A 13,463-nucleotide genomic window follows, 5' to 3' on the forward strand; every position below is an offset into this window, starting at 1 on the left:
AAATGAATTTTGTAGATTAAAATTTTTAAGAATAAACACATTAAAATGAATAAATTTTAATATAAAATTTTAATTAAATATTTAATAAAAATATTTGATAACATTTGAGTAGTAATGTTTTTATATTTTTTATTTTAAAAATCATATAGAAAGATAATTTATCATATTAATATTTTTTAAATATAATAAAAACAATACCCTCACGGATGTTAGAAATATATTGACATTCTCAATCACTACGTTGTATAAGTATTTATTTAAACATAATAGACATATATAATCTTAAATTAAGAGCATATTAATTAATAATGTTTATAAAAAAAATGGTCTGCCCTCAGATCTAGAGAAAGATAAATAAAAATCCAATATATGTTTGATATCCAAAAATAATAAAAATAACAACCAACTGATTCTTCAATAAAACCAAGAAAGATGTATCAGTATAAGAACTTCTCACAAAGCAAGGATCAACTACCTTTACCCATATCAGAATATCAATCCAGCTTTATTCTGTCCAAATCCGTCATTACACCCTCAAGCTGCCATCCAAAAATCAAAGTTATATATAATTTAATCGCTATTATGAAAACAACCAAATTTAGTTTCGAATTATTCACATGCCTTTACTATCTGCCTCAAAAAGTAGTCCCCGTATCGCTTAGCTGGTCTTGACTCGATAACATGAACCATGTCCTGCAAGGATGCACATGTATCATCATTATTAACAACAACTGTATCATAAACAAACAAAAAAACAAAAAAACAAAAAATTCCAACTTACATCAACAATGTAGAAATCAATGTCAGCATTCGAAATGATTTTCCCATCAGTGTTTACAGCATGGGTCTTGTGTTTATAGGTCATTAAAATTGTCCTGTAAATTTAAAATTACGTTAAAATTTTCCTTCTAAATTACTCTCGTCATAGTGAAATCAATCAATATATTCGAACCTTAGGGATGATTCATCCACTTCCAGGTATGTGGCAAGCTTTCCCAGGGAGATCGACGAGTAAACTTTCAAAAAGGTCCTTAATCCTGATAACAATTGCTGTTGCTTCACTTCATAAAGGAATAGCTTCAACTGAAGCCTGTAAGCATCCTGCGAGAAAAAGATATAATGTGTTAACAGACCAATATAAAATGAAACGAACCAAATTCAATCCTCTCATATACCTGGTTGTAATTCACAAGTGGCTCTTCAAAGCTAGGTGTGGATGGAGTAATAAATTTGGGGCATGCATAAGAGAAGAGTTCGTCGTAAAGAGCAAATGCTTCTTCATCGTATCTCTGCATTCTCAACATTTTTTCCCCATACTTCTCTCGCAATTGAGAGTTCACAGTCTCGTCTACAAGCTTCACTTGAGGACAAAGGGAGAGACTAACAGTGAGCAATGCATACATCTGCTCGTTCTTTTTCAGTATCTGCTCATACTGGGATGATTTTTGGTGGTACTGTTTTGTCTTGTAGATGTACAAAAGGATCTTGCTGAATTCACGGATTGAATCTACATACCTACAATAGTGCACAGAAAAAGGAAATTCATTGCTGATATCAATTCATGAACTGAACAAATTACCTGAATCAGCTTGAATAAATGTACCTTCGCAACATAAGATTGGCAAATCCATAATGATATATGGTGGTGATATGGCTTCCAATAACACTGGTGTAGACACCTTGTTGACTGATGTCAATTGGCATTAAGCATTTAAGACCGGTGTAATAGTCACCCAGCAAACAATGGACTCGTAACAAACCTATCATACTGAAATATCCCAACACTTTCAGCACATTGCTTCCGCCACTATAATCATATCCATCAGTAGCAGTGAATTGTTCTTGGCCTTCTTCCTTCTCCTGCTCTAGAATTTGAATGATCGAGGATTTTTCCACAAGTGCTTGCAAGTAATTGAGCACACCATACACATTCCAAGCCTGGTGAAATGTCAAAGGCCATAGGAGTGAGTAATTGCCATTAATTCTTATATCAAATCATTCAAGTGAAATACCAGAATCCCCCTAGTTTGATGCTTATTAACATTCTTAAAATATCAGATAAAGAGCATTTTGGTCAATATGAATACTTCCATAAAAAAATTGTCCTAAATTAGAATAGCACAATGGTTTTGTTTGCTTGCCAAATAAAAACTTCTTTAGAATGAACAAAGTTATTCATTTAACTAATTTGTGTAACGTTTCTTTTAAGCCAAATTTTCAGATATCTTATAGAAGACCATATTTAATAACAAAATCTGTTCATTTTCTTGTTCAATAACACAGGGTGGAAGAATCCATCCATTGCCAAGATTATAGTTATTAAGAGTGTTATATAGAAAATATGTCAATTCAATCACCAAAATCTTCTAACCCTTTTTAAACATAAATGGGTTCATAGCCACAATAATCATCTTCTCAGTCCAAAATACCCAGCAAATTGATGAAGAAATCAGATGGTGCTTCAGATGCAACATTCTGATATACCTTGAACTAGATTTATGTACAAATCTTGAAATTACATGAATAAGAGAGCTAGAATTTGAGAACGAAGATAAGATAAGAGCTCTTAGCAAGCTAAGGAGCAATTGAATTAATGGAGGAAGATAGAACCCTAACTGCTAGGGAGAATACAGTCAGGAAGAAGAGAGTGAAACTTTAATAAGAGTATTAACCAAATTTATTTCGTAACAAATAATATTCTATTTATATACTGTTACTGTATTAATAACCCCACTTTATTCGCGCCATTTATCCTAACCGATAGGCTTATTAACCCCGCGTACTTCAACTATACCATCTATACCATTAGGTTTCCCAACCGTCTACTTCCGCCATAGGGAATTAGCCCTAAAACCCTTTCCCCTTGTATAACATACAGTATGCACAAAATATTTCAACATATAACAGTACTCTAGATGCAGAATGCATCCTGTGATTTGTATCCGCATATACACAAATACTGATCAGGTCAATTCATGTGAAACTTGATAGTTTCAAATAATGCATTTACACAAATTAGGTCCATTACCTGATCATGCTGCTTCAGAAGCGTAATCTCCTGCTCAGTCTTGCTCTTCATCTTAGCCCGATACTGACAGAATGACTGGAACTGGTAAACAAATTCGTCCACCATATCCCATAGCCACTGGTTTGGCAACTGCATATTCACAACTCCATGCAAAACAACCTAATTTTCCCCCAAAACAAACACAAATTATAATTCAGAACATCAGAAACATAAGAAACATCACGTTTAAAGAATCAAACAAAGGAAACCTGGAATAGACTGCAGTAATTGTCCCAGGAATCAATCCTCTGCTTAAGAGTTGGCGACAATCTAGCATAGAGATGACGGAACCACATTTCACGGTAAAGTAAGCAGAAAACGTGGTCATTGTCGACATAGGGAGCCACAGCTTCGACAGATGGCCAAGGAGTCTCCTTGAACATTCGATCACTGAGTGTTTGGAACGAGGTTTCGTACATTTGATGAATCTCGTACACATTCTTCTCTCTGATGTGCCGATAGAGGTGAACAACGAATGACTTCACGGAATCAGGAACAAAGTTTGGGTCGTATCCCAACGTATCCGCCTGAGGCTGTTGCTGATAACCTCCTGCACCGGCAGCATCATCGTAGTCATAGGAAGCCGCCATGTTGATTATCTCAGAAATCAGTTCTTCTGATGCAGAAGAGCCAGAGAGAAAGAAAGATTGATGTGCTTAGTGATTAGGGTTTATCCAGTCTCATTTCAACGAATATGGGCCGGACCGAATCGCGCAAAGAAAATCTTATAAAAATTTTATTTTATCAAATATAATATACTTCTATTTCAATTTTACCAAAAAAAAACATTAAATTTATAATTTATTATAAATTTAAAAATAAATAATATTTGATATAATAATTTTTATTTTTATTTATAGAATAAATTAATTTTTATTAAATTCAAATAAGGTTTTATATATTTTAAATTAAATTATAAAATAATATAAAAAAAATTAAAATAATTAAAATAATTGTGTGTTAAATGATATGACTATTTATAATAATTAAAATTTTATTGAAAAAAATTTGAAACAATCTTGTAATTTTTTTTAATATAACTGAAAATATGTTTAATATGAGTAGTCGTGTAAATATCCGATCAAATTTGAATAAACTAAATTCGAATTTTATTTTCGGTTTTTAATCGAATTTTAAACTAATTTAAATTCAAATACGGTTTTAAATTTTTTTTAGTCAAAAACAGAATTATTTTTTATTATTTATTTAATTAAATATTTTATTATATATTATAATTTAGTACAGTGATGAGTGATGCGACGTGAAAGGTTAGTTCTTAATTTGAAATAATAATAATAATAATAATAATAATAATAATTTATATAATATATTATATAATTAAAAAATTGAATTATTTGAATTCGGTTCGGATTTATTATAATTTATTCGAATTTGATTCGATTTTTAAATTGGTTAAAAAAATAATTCAAAGAACTCGAACCAGAAACTCTGGTTAAAAATAATAATTCAAATAACTCGAACTGGGAACTCGAATAATCCAAAAATTGAACCGATGCACACCTCAAATCATGAGTGATGAAGTAGAACAAGTCAAACAAAAGAATTAAACATTGTCGAAAAATCCTTACAAAATATTCTGATGAACAAATAAAATGACCGAAGTGCAGTAAAAATCGAAAAAATGTTCATGTTTACTTAAATGATAAAAAAAAATAATGAAAATAATAATTATGAGAGGGTCTCTAACTAAATATATGTTTTAATAGTTCTTTATTAAAAAAAAATCATATATATATTAAAAAAATACCCAACTTTGATGATAATATATATATATATATATAAATAAACATCCAACTTATACTTATAGTAATAATTTCATGAACTTAAAGACCTTTTATTTTTAATGTTATAAAATTAAGACTTATTTTTTTTATTAAGCTAGCACAAATAAAGAGTCATATCTCTTACTTAAATAACTTTAGAAAATTCTGTTTTTCAAGTTTTAAGTATGATAAAATATGAGATTTAGATAAAAAAAAAATATATATTTGAGTAACCTATTGAATTATAAACTTATAATTTCTTTATATATAATTTAAAAAAAAAAAAACTCCTTATCTAATTATAAAAACACAATCAACCTCAAAACCATTACTTTTTGGTTTGTTTAAACATAATGGTACAAAACCGACACAAATTCGAGTTGACTAAGAATCTTAATTGTTCTATAATTTGTAATATAATATAACATGGATAATGAGAAGAAAGAAATGAGTATGATTAAATTGAATGATAAAAGTACATGAGCAAAACAAAGCAAAGCATTAAAAGACAACTTCTTCCCCATCTTCATAATTAGGAAAAGCAACACATTTGAAAACTTTGCAGTTTGAGCAAAGAACATATCCCATCTGCACCATAATAAACATTGAAATTGAAAGTGGATTCTTCAAATGGGAAATTGGACAAAATGATCCTAAAAATAGTTTTAAATTCTCTGATGCGCAAACGACCATTTTAAAATATTATGACGAAATTACCTCGTTTTAAAATATTCTGACGAAATTATTCCGCCGCGTAATGCAAAGGGTAGGATCATCTCACGAAGGAAAAGCAGGTGAAAAGTTCAAAATACTTTCGCAGGATCGTCACGTGAAGGCACGGTCGTTCTGGACTTTTAACCGACTTTCTTTCGCGAGACGATCCTGCTCTTTACGTAACGCGGTAATTTCGTTATAATATTTTGAAGTGGTCATTTGCACAATTATATTTCCTGTGCATCTAAGGGCAAAGTAATTTAGTCAAATTTCCCCTTCTATTTACAAATTTAAGGTTATTTAGATGAAGAAGAACAACTTACAGCTCTGCAAGTAGGGCATCGTCTATATATTCGATTGGTTGCAGATTTGACATTCGTCTTCTTACCTTCACAGAACTCACAAAGAAGCCAACCTGTTCCTTTACAAGGTTCACACGCAATTCCTGCTTCCATCTTTTCAATTTCAAACAACAAAGCAAAGCAAAGCAAAGCAAAAGCATCATCCAATCATGAATGGTGAAATCCTTCATTATTAGTAATAAACGATTTACAGATCAAGTACCTGCGGAAGAACTAGCCGGAAAGGTGTGCAGCGCACAATCTGAAGTAAACGGCCGCCGCTGCTGACAGGTATTAATGAATCAATCGATCGAATTCTCGGTGAATTCACCTTCATCATTGTCATTGTGGTTGAAAAAGCGGCATCCATCATTTCAAACTCTTTCGCACCAATTTCTTCTTCTTCTTCCTCACGCCTCTAGTCTGCAACCATACTTATTTCTTACTTCTGCAACCATACTTATTTCTTACTTCTCTCCACGCCACTCAATTCCTTCTCTATCTCATGAATTATTTTTTTTATCTTGTTATAAAATATATATTTTAAATAAATTTATATAAAAAAAATTGCTCAAACAAATATATGAAATTAAGACTCATTTACCAAAAAAAAACAACAACAATAAGTCTAAACATCTCAAATAATCGATGAATACACTATATAAACAAAGATAAAAACAATAAAACTAAAACTCAATTACAAAAAACGAAAAGAAATATTAATTAGATCCTAATTTTCCGAGATTATTGAGGAAACAAACAATAAGCTAACATCTCAAATAAGTGATAAATAACATATCATTTCACATAAAAACATCAAAATTAAGACTCAATTACCAAAAAAAAATATATATGTTAGATCTTAATTTTCCGAGGTGATATATGAAACGAACAATAAGCCAACATCTCAAATAATTGATAAATAACATATCGTTTCACTTCAATATGGTATAAACAAAGATAAAAACATGCGAATAAAAAATTAGTTAAGCCAACATCTCAAACAAATCGATAAATTTCATGGATCATGAAACCTAATATAATAACATATCACTTGTTGAATATGGTACTTTGAGAACATCCTATCAAAGTTTGTATTAGAGGAAGTTATTAGATTAATTGTATGATTCAATTCCAATTCCAATCATTCATAAATTCTTAAATAGTTTACAAGTAAGTATCCAATAATTTAAGAAAAACTCAAACTTTACAATATTGAATGAAACGAAAGAAAACTAATAAAGTGATACTCAAACTTTACAATATTGAATGAAACGAAAGAAAACTAATAAAGTGATACTCAAACTTTACAATATTGAATGAAACGAAAGAAAACTCGTCAAGTGATACTCAAACTTTATACAACAGCAGCAGCAGCTCTTTATCTCTTCACAAGATCAAGAAGATGATGCTTCCTCCACAACCCTACAATCAGTCATTTGCTGTCTCAAACAAAGAACAGTCTTTCTTCTAATTAACCAGTTCAAGAAGAAGAAGAAGAAGAAGAAGTCATCCTGCAACAAAATCATCATCTTTAAGCATACAATTTTAACATGAAGATTTCAGTTCATAAACTAGATATATATATATATATATATATATATATATATATATATATATATATATATATATATATATATATATATATATATATATATATATATGGATTTCAGTTGAAGGGTGCTGTTGATTCAAATGATACTGAAAATTCTCAATTCTCATATTTCTCCATTATAGAATCAATCTATACAAAATAGATATTGGTGAGAATGAAGGTGATTTAATTACTTACCCGTGAGAGGAAGTGGAATCTAGGGCTGCGTCCATGCGGTTGTAAATATCAGAGAATCGTCCAGTCTTTAAAGGTCTTGGCTTTATAGGTTTCTTCCGCAACCCAAAAATCTCTTGAACTAGAGGGACATGAACCAGTACAAGTTTCCAAGCCAAATACCAACCTAAAAATAAAGCCACACACCATAATCAATCAGAATCAGAATCAGATAGATGAGATAAATTGATTGCTTATTTACAAAGAGAAGAATTACCCAGAAGGATTAGTGAAAGAACAAATGAGATGGCAGTCATGGGGCGAATGAGAAATAGGTTAAGATAGTCCAAGGAAGAAGATACAGACGCCATTCAATTGAAGCAAGTGTGTTTGCTCTTTCTTTGTCACCTGCAAACTGACAACGGCGGCAGTAGAAGATGAAAAGCGTAGCTGCTCCGGTCAAGTCGGTTTCCGATGAGTCCGGATGAAGAAGATCACCGCCCTTCTAGGGATTTCAGCGTATTTGCCCTATTAGGAAGAAGAAGAAGAAGGGCTTTTCAAAAGAAAATAAAAAATAGAAAAGAAGAATGTGATTAATTTTAAATTAACCTCAATTTTGAAGAGATTTCATTTTATCCCCCCTCAATCTTTATAAATATATGTCTAATTAAATTATATTCTCGTCTAAACTCATATTTAATATTTTCAAAAAAATAATAAAATTTTGTTTATTGGTTGGATTTTCTTTATTCAAGTTCATCAATTAAAATATTTGAATTTTATTATTTTTTAAGTAAATTCAAAATCTATCCGAATTTGATTTTTTTTAAAATTTTATTGTCAAATCAATATTAAATTCTATTAATTTAATATATAAAAAATATATAATTGTTTAATTATATTTAATAAAATATATAATAGAAAATTAATTAATTTAATTTGTAGTTTCATTTTAAAGTTAATATCAACTTAAAATAAAATTGAAAAGCTTATTAAATTCAAATTCATTTAAAATTTGATTCAAAACTGAAAATAAAATTAATTAAGACCAAATATTGAATGTTTATAAATGGATTACTTTATTTATAATAAAAAAAAAATATTTATCAATTAATGATTATTTATATAACTTAAAAGCTATGTTTATATTAAACCTAACTTAATATTAATCCTTATTAAAATGCAATTAAAAACAACTTTAGAATTACAGACTTTCATCTTTTATTAGAATAACCAAGACTAGTACAACCAAACTTACAAACTTGGAGAAAACTTATTTTATTGTAGGCAGAAGCTTAAGAAGTTGAACACAAAGAGATGCAAAATGCATAATAATAATAATAATAAATAATAATAAAAGATTACTTGAACAATGCACAACACAATACAAACCCTAAATCATTAATTTTTCATCTTCTTCACTCCACATTTTCTTCTTTCTCACTTAAGGTATTTATCAAACCAGTCACTTGCTTCTTTCACCATAAAACAAGTCATTTGATGTCCAATTTCAGGCTCAGCTACCACCTTCATTTTTTATACAATCAAATCAATCAAATATTTCTACCCAAGCAACTGTATTGAGTGTTAAAGTTCATATACCAATTATAATAAATAAATAAAAAAAAGCAGTCTTAATACCAAGTCTTGAACATAAGAGGATAATCATAAAACTATGTTAAATTGGTGTTGTTTTGAATTAAGTGTGGATTTTCATAACAAGTGAAAAGTAGGATACCTTGAATCTGTCAGGACAAGAAAATTCCTTGTAAACCTCCTTAGCTCTTTCGCATGGAATTTCAACTCCTTTTAATGGGCATCTAGGATCTTCTTTACCTTCATTGTCACAATTAATTCAAATTTATGTTTTCAATATAATTACCTTCATAGTTTTACCAGTATACATTTTACATTACATTTCAAAAGAGTTGGTCTTACCTTTCAAAATCAGCAGAGGGCGTGGGGCAATTATAGGAACTGTATGAGGTGCATCAAACTGAGAAGCCAACCCAGGAGCAATTCTATCCCATACCTTCATGGACAATAGAAACAAAGTAAAATTAAGCATGTTTGTATTACATAGAGGAAATGCAAAGAACTCGCACTTGTAACATGTTTTATGATGGTAGAATTCTAGTTTATCTGCGAGAAATAAAAGATGAACAAGGGACTAGTGAAGAGAACTTGCCTTTTTCACCACTTCCTTATCAATTTCGCTCTTTCCCAAGTCAATTCGAGCAGCTGAATCCCAAGTACAAAACATTTTAGTGTGTTCAGGTTACAGATACTCTCCTAGTTAGAGCTGGTTTCATCATGGGTTATTTCCAAATAATCATCATCATGCCACAAATCATTTCAATAATCAACTCACTCAGTACATCAATCAAAATACCAAAATATCTGTACTTTAATTTTTAAATGCAAAAGGATATTTCAGTAATTTAACCCAAATACCCAAGATCAAACAAGCTCTTAAAGGAAAAGAGGAAAAAAAAATATATATATATATGGATTAATAAGATTTCTTCTTCCTGACCTTCAAATAATGGCTTGATACTGCTTACCCGAGCATGCCAGCTATCGTTATCTATGGCCCATTGGAACCCCTGAGTGTGTACACAAAACAGTTAGGTACTTCACCACACAATCAAATTTCAATCATTCCGAACTAATTTACTCTTATGTCAAGGATATATTAAACAACAAAAACCTGAACACCAATAATAGGGACAACAACTGAATAGCGGTTATCAGCAACAGCAGCAAACCAAGCATGCATTCCTGCAGTTAAGAAAAATGCTCATATGAATCTCTCTGAAGAGAAATGAAACAATGATTTTATCAGCCTGACCTCCCAGTGATTCACCGGTGATTCCTATCCTAAAGGGATCTATATCATCCCTTCCTGTAAGATAGTCAGCTAATTTTACCAAATCCCAGGCCTGCATCACTCAAAATGTAATATGAGTAGAGAAGAAAACCTGAATGAGTAATAAATCAATTAAGAGAAGATGAGGAAAGGATTACCGTATCATAGATGAAGGGCATTGTATCGCCATTTTTCCATGCTGATACAAGGGCCTATAAGAGAACAAAATAATCAATTGGGAACATAATTGTGCTATTACATAGGATCTTTCCATATTTCATTACACTATGACTATCAAAAGGTGATAAATTTTTTAATCCAAAATTATCTTGGCCTAATAAAATTTTATTTGTGAAAAGATTCACTTAGTCGTGCTCATCTAACCACTGGGTCTGCAACAAAAAGATTAGTGATGGGAAAACATTACTATTGTTGGATAATCAGCTCATAGACCATTAACAAAAATAAAATTAAATAAAAATTGTTTTTAAGTAGAACAACTAAATGAGCAGTCAAAGCATACATCTCTATAAGTAGTCAAACTATCAGCCCGTTCCCCATGGTAGCGAGAATCAATGGCAACAGCTACATATCCACGTGAAGCATAGGCCTGGAACAATTTAAAAACTGAGAAACTCATATAAATGTTGAGTTTAAAGGCGGTAGAAAAACACTCATGCATGAAACAACTACCTCAAGCAATGGCCTTAGCCACTCTTTGCACTTGTGAGTGCTGTGCAGAAAAACAATAGCTGGCCTTCGTTGCTGAGAGCTTTCTTTCATACTTATGAGGAGCACTGGGAGGCGTCCTTGCGTTCCCTCCTAGTTGAATAGAAGATAGAAATAGTCAGTAAGATACATCAGCAGCATAAGAGAAGCTATAATTGATCAGAAAATTCTATCAGTTAAGAGTGAATCATTTCAGTACCCTTGATTAACTATGATAAATAGACTAGATTTGTCCACTCAGGCACAAATAAGAATCAACAGAAACCTTTTTTCCTTGATTAAATTCCTCTGTTTGAATTCTATGGAACAAACCAACAATGTATAGTATGAAGCAGGAAACCAGGTAGAGTTCCTCACCTCCGTTAACAAGTAAAAGTTTTCCTCTTTAAGTACATCTTTAAGATTTGAGATTTCTGCTTTTAGGCAGGACTCCATTGCCTGGTTCATGTTCAATGAGTTAAATGAGATTGGAGATGGCAACTTATACCGATTTTCAAATAATTATCCAAAAGATGTCGTTCTTTACCTCACTTCTAGTTGGTTTTGGATTCTCTTGGTACATAGGATCCACCACTGGTTTGCCCAATTCTATAGTCAGCGGTACTGAAGTATTCCACCAAATAGAAGATGTCCAGATAAAGAAGAAGCAATGAAATTCATCATTCAGACACAAAAGCGAAAACTACCACACCACAATTATACAGTTTTTAACGAGGGACAGAACTCGAATATCTACCATAAACAGATAAAATCACCATATAAGAATGAGTTATAGCATAATGATGAATGGAGCAAAAACTACACTATAACTAAAACGACTACCCTGTTTTAAATCAGCAATCTATGAAGGCAATACAATTTGTTATCATTCAAACCAATATCCTTACAAATGAGTTTAACAACATCATTATAAAAGTTAGAAAAAAAGCCTTGAAGTTAAATCATAACATGCCGATTCAATGCAATTGTATGCACAATTCAGATTTGATACAAGCATTCTCTTGAGATCATTGCAAGGAAAATGAATCTTCCAATCATAGAGAATCAAAACCTATACTAAACAGTCTCAATTGCTTCGTTCAATGAGCGGTTATTCATCGTTACTAAAATTACAAAACATATTTAAAGTAACTTTGAGTTTGAGTTTTGACATATATGAGTTATTATCAACCTATATTTTACCAACGAGACTTAGAAATCTTCAAATCTAAAATTCTCGGATTCATTCAGAAATGGATACATTGAAAGACTGGACTGAGAGTGAGAGTGTGTTTGACCTTCGGCAGTTCGTCGACTGCGTAGGACCTGGAGGAAATCGGAACGGAGCTTGGCGGCATCTTTCAAGGACTCCATCTTCAAGCTGTTCTTCGGTAATCTGCTGAAATTGAGGATCATGGACAAAGAAGAAGAAGAAGAAGAAGAGCAGGTGAATTTATAATTGAGTTGTACGTTTGAAGGAAAATGCGAATAGAATAAAGAAACCATGTCAACGAAGAAGATAGGAAATTACGTAATCGTAACCAAATGAAGAAGAAGAAGGTGACGACGATTATGATTGATTAAGAAATCGATACTCTTTCTTTACTCTCTTTCCTTTCGCTTTCTCTCACTTGGATTTTTCTTTCTCTCACCTACTTTCATTTTTTTTTTTACCTGCTGCAGGGCACCGTTTGTTTTACAAGGCCAAGGCGCCGTCGTCCACCGCCCATTAATAGGATATAGGGTCCTATATCGCAGCCTCGTCCGATTGCTTCCAAACGTGTCCTTAATTGGATTGATTTTATAAAATTATAAGTGGTTAAGAATTGAGGCCTTTATTAGCCAGCTTGTTCATCAATGCTCATCAATGTGTTTTTTTTTAACAAATAAATATATAAGAAACAGTTTTGTTTTTTAAAATAATTTATTTTCTTTAAAATACCAACAATTATTATACCTACACTTCAATTTAAAATATAATAAAACATAAAATATTTTATCACTTAGGCCTGGTTCTCTTTGGGTTTTTTAAAAAACCTATCCCAAAACAATTTTCCAATCAATCACTTCTCAACAATCACATCACTCATTTCATTAACCAAAATACTAAAATACCCTCTATTTTAAATTATTATTTTTTATTTTATTCATATATATCAATACCCTTTAAATATTTTTACCAAAAATAATCATCACTTCCTCAAAATCATCA

General features: G+C 31.1%; 4 protein-coding genes across 5 annotated transcripts; all 4 read right to left on the reverse strand.

The window, feature by feature from the left end:
• Positions 1-341: 341 nt before the first annotated feature.
• LOC124910202 (eukaryotic translation initiation factor 3 subunit L) lies at positions 342-3,762 on the reverse strand. Its single transcript, XM_047450813.1, has 8 exons — positions 3,277-3,762; positions 3,029-3,187; positions 1,604-1,938; positions 1,176-1,515; positions 953-1,101; positions 782-875; positions 622-693; positions 342-539 (listed from the first exon to the last, which is right to left on the reverse strand). Exons 1-8 carry the CDS (start codon positions 3,655-3,657, stop codon positions 495-497), a joined length of 1,575 nt encoding a protein of 524 aa, XP_047306769.1. The 5' UTR covers positions 3,658-3,762; the 3' UTR covers positions 342-494.
• A 1,455-nt stretch (positions 3,763-5,217) lies between these two features.
• On the reverse strand, positions 5,218-6,412 carry LOC124910634. Its single transcript, XM_047451305.1, has 3 exons — positions 6,130-6,412; positions 5,889-6,020; positions 5,218-5,439 (listed from the first exon to the last, which is right to left on the reverse strand). Exons 1-3 carry the CDS (start codon positions 6,277-6,279, stop codon positions 5,353-5,355), a joined length of 369 nt encoding a protein of 122 aa, XP_047307261.1. The 5' UTR covers positions 6,280-6,412; the 3' UTR covers positions 5,218-5,352.
• A 1,255-nt stretch (positions 6,413-7,667) lies between these two features.
• On the reverse strand, positions 7,668-8,205 carry LOC124910561. The gene is made up of 2 exons (XM_047451227.1): positions 7,952-8,205; positions 7,668-7,861 (listed from the first exon to the last, which is right to left on the reverse strand). Exons 1-2 carry the CDS (start codon positions 8,043-8,045, stop codon positions 7,695-7,697), a joined length of 261 nt encoding a protein of 86 aa, XP_047307183.1. The 5' UTR covers positions 8,046-8,205; the 3' UTR covers positions 7,668-7,694.
• Positions 8,206-8,914: 709 nt separating this feature from the next.
• Positions 8,915-12,930, reverse strand: LOC124944960 (putative hydrolase YtaP). 2 transcript variants are annotated; one of them, XM_047485310.1, is made up of 14 exons: positions 12,783-12,930; positions 12,550-12,650; positions 11,799-11,875; positions 11,630-11,710; positions 11,237-11,365; positions 11,067-11,153; positions 10,702-10,755; positions 10,526-10,616; positions 10,385-10,455; positions 10,211-10,280; positions 9,863-9,915; positions 9,613-9,706; positions 9,413-9,510; positions 8,915-9,201 (listed from the first exon to the last, which is right to left on the reverse strand). In XM_047485310.1, exons 2-14 carry the CDS (start codon positions 12,623-12,625, stop codon positions 9,115-9,117), a joined length of 1,068 nt encoding a protein of 355 aa, XP_047341266.1. In that variant the 5' UTR covers positions 12,626-12,650; positions 12,783-12,930; the 3' UTR covers positions 8,915-9,114. The 2 variants fall into 2 exon arrangements, with proteins under 2 accessions (XP_047341266.1, XP_047341265.1); XM_047485309.1 differs by lacking the exon at positions 12,783-12,930 and having other exon boundaries at positions 12,550-12,757.
• Between the last annotated feature and the right edge of the window lie 533 nt (positions 12,931-13,463).

Source organism: Impatiens glandulifera, chromosome 7 (assembly GCF_907164915.1).
Source record: "Impatiens glandulifera chromosome 7, dImpGla2.1, whole genome shotgun sequence".
NCBI lineage: Eukaryota > Viridiplantae > Streptophyta > Magnoliopsida > Ericales > Balsaminaceae > Impatiens > Impatiens glandulifera.

Bases quoted from the DNA above. Each gene is read 5' to 3' on its own strand.
- LOC124910202 (XM_047450813.1), bottom strand. From the start codon at position 3,657: ATGGCGGCTTCCTATGACTACGATGATGCTGCCGGTGCAGGAGGTTAT. The intron at 3,188-3,276 runs GTTTCCTTTGTT...GGGGAAAATTAG, and splicing joins ATTACTGCAGTCTATTCCAG to GTTGTTTTGCATGGAGTTGT. The intron at 1,516-1,603 runs GTACATTTATTC...GCACTATTGTAG, and splicing joins GCCAATCTTATGTTGCGAAG to GTATGTAGATTCAATCCGTG.
- LOC124910634 (XM_047451305.1), bottom strand. From the start codon at position 6,279: ATGATGGATGCCGCTTTTTCAACCACAATGACAATGATGAAGGTGAAT. The intron at 6,021-6,129 runs GTACTTGATCTG...GAAATTGAAAAG, and splicing joins TCCGGCTAGTTCTTCCGCAG to ATGGAAGCAGGAATTGCGTG. The intron at 5,440-5,888 runs GTAAGTTGTTCT...ATTATGGTGCAG, and splicing joins GATGCCCTACTTGCAGAGCT to ATGGGATATGTTCTTTGCTC.
- LOC124910561 (XM_047451227.1), bottom strand. From the start codon at position 8,045: ATGGCGTCTGTATCTTCTTCCTTGGACTATCTTAACCTATTTCTCATT. The intron at 7,862-7,951 runs GTAATTCTTCTC...CTTTATTTTTAG, and splicing joins TCTTTCACTAATCCTTCTGG to GTTGGTATTTGGCTTGGAAA.
- LOC124944960 (XM_047485309.1), bottom strand. From the start codon at position 12,757: ATGGTTTCTTTATTCTATTCGCATTTTCCTTCAAACGTACAACTCAAT. The intron at 11,154-11,236 runs GTAGTTGTTTCA...AAATTGTTCCAG, and splicing joins GGCTAAGGCCATTGCTTGAG to GCCTATGCTTCACGTGGATA. The intron at 9,202-9,412 runs GTATCCTACTTT...TAAAAAATGAAG, and splicing joins CTTGTCCTGACAGATTCAAG to GTGGTAGCTGAGCCTGAAAT.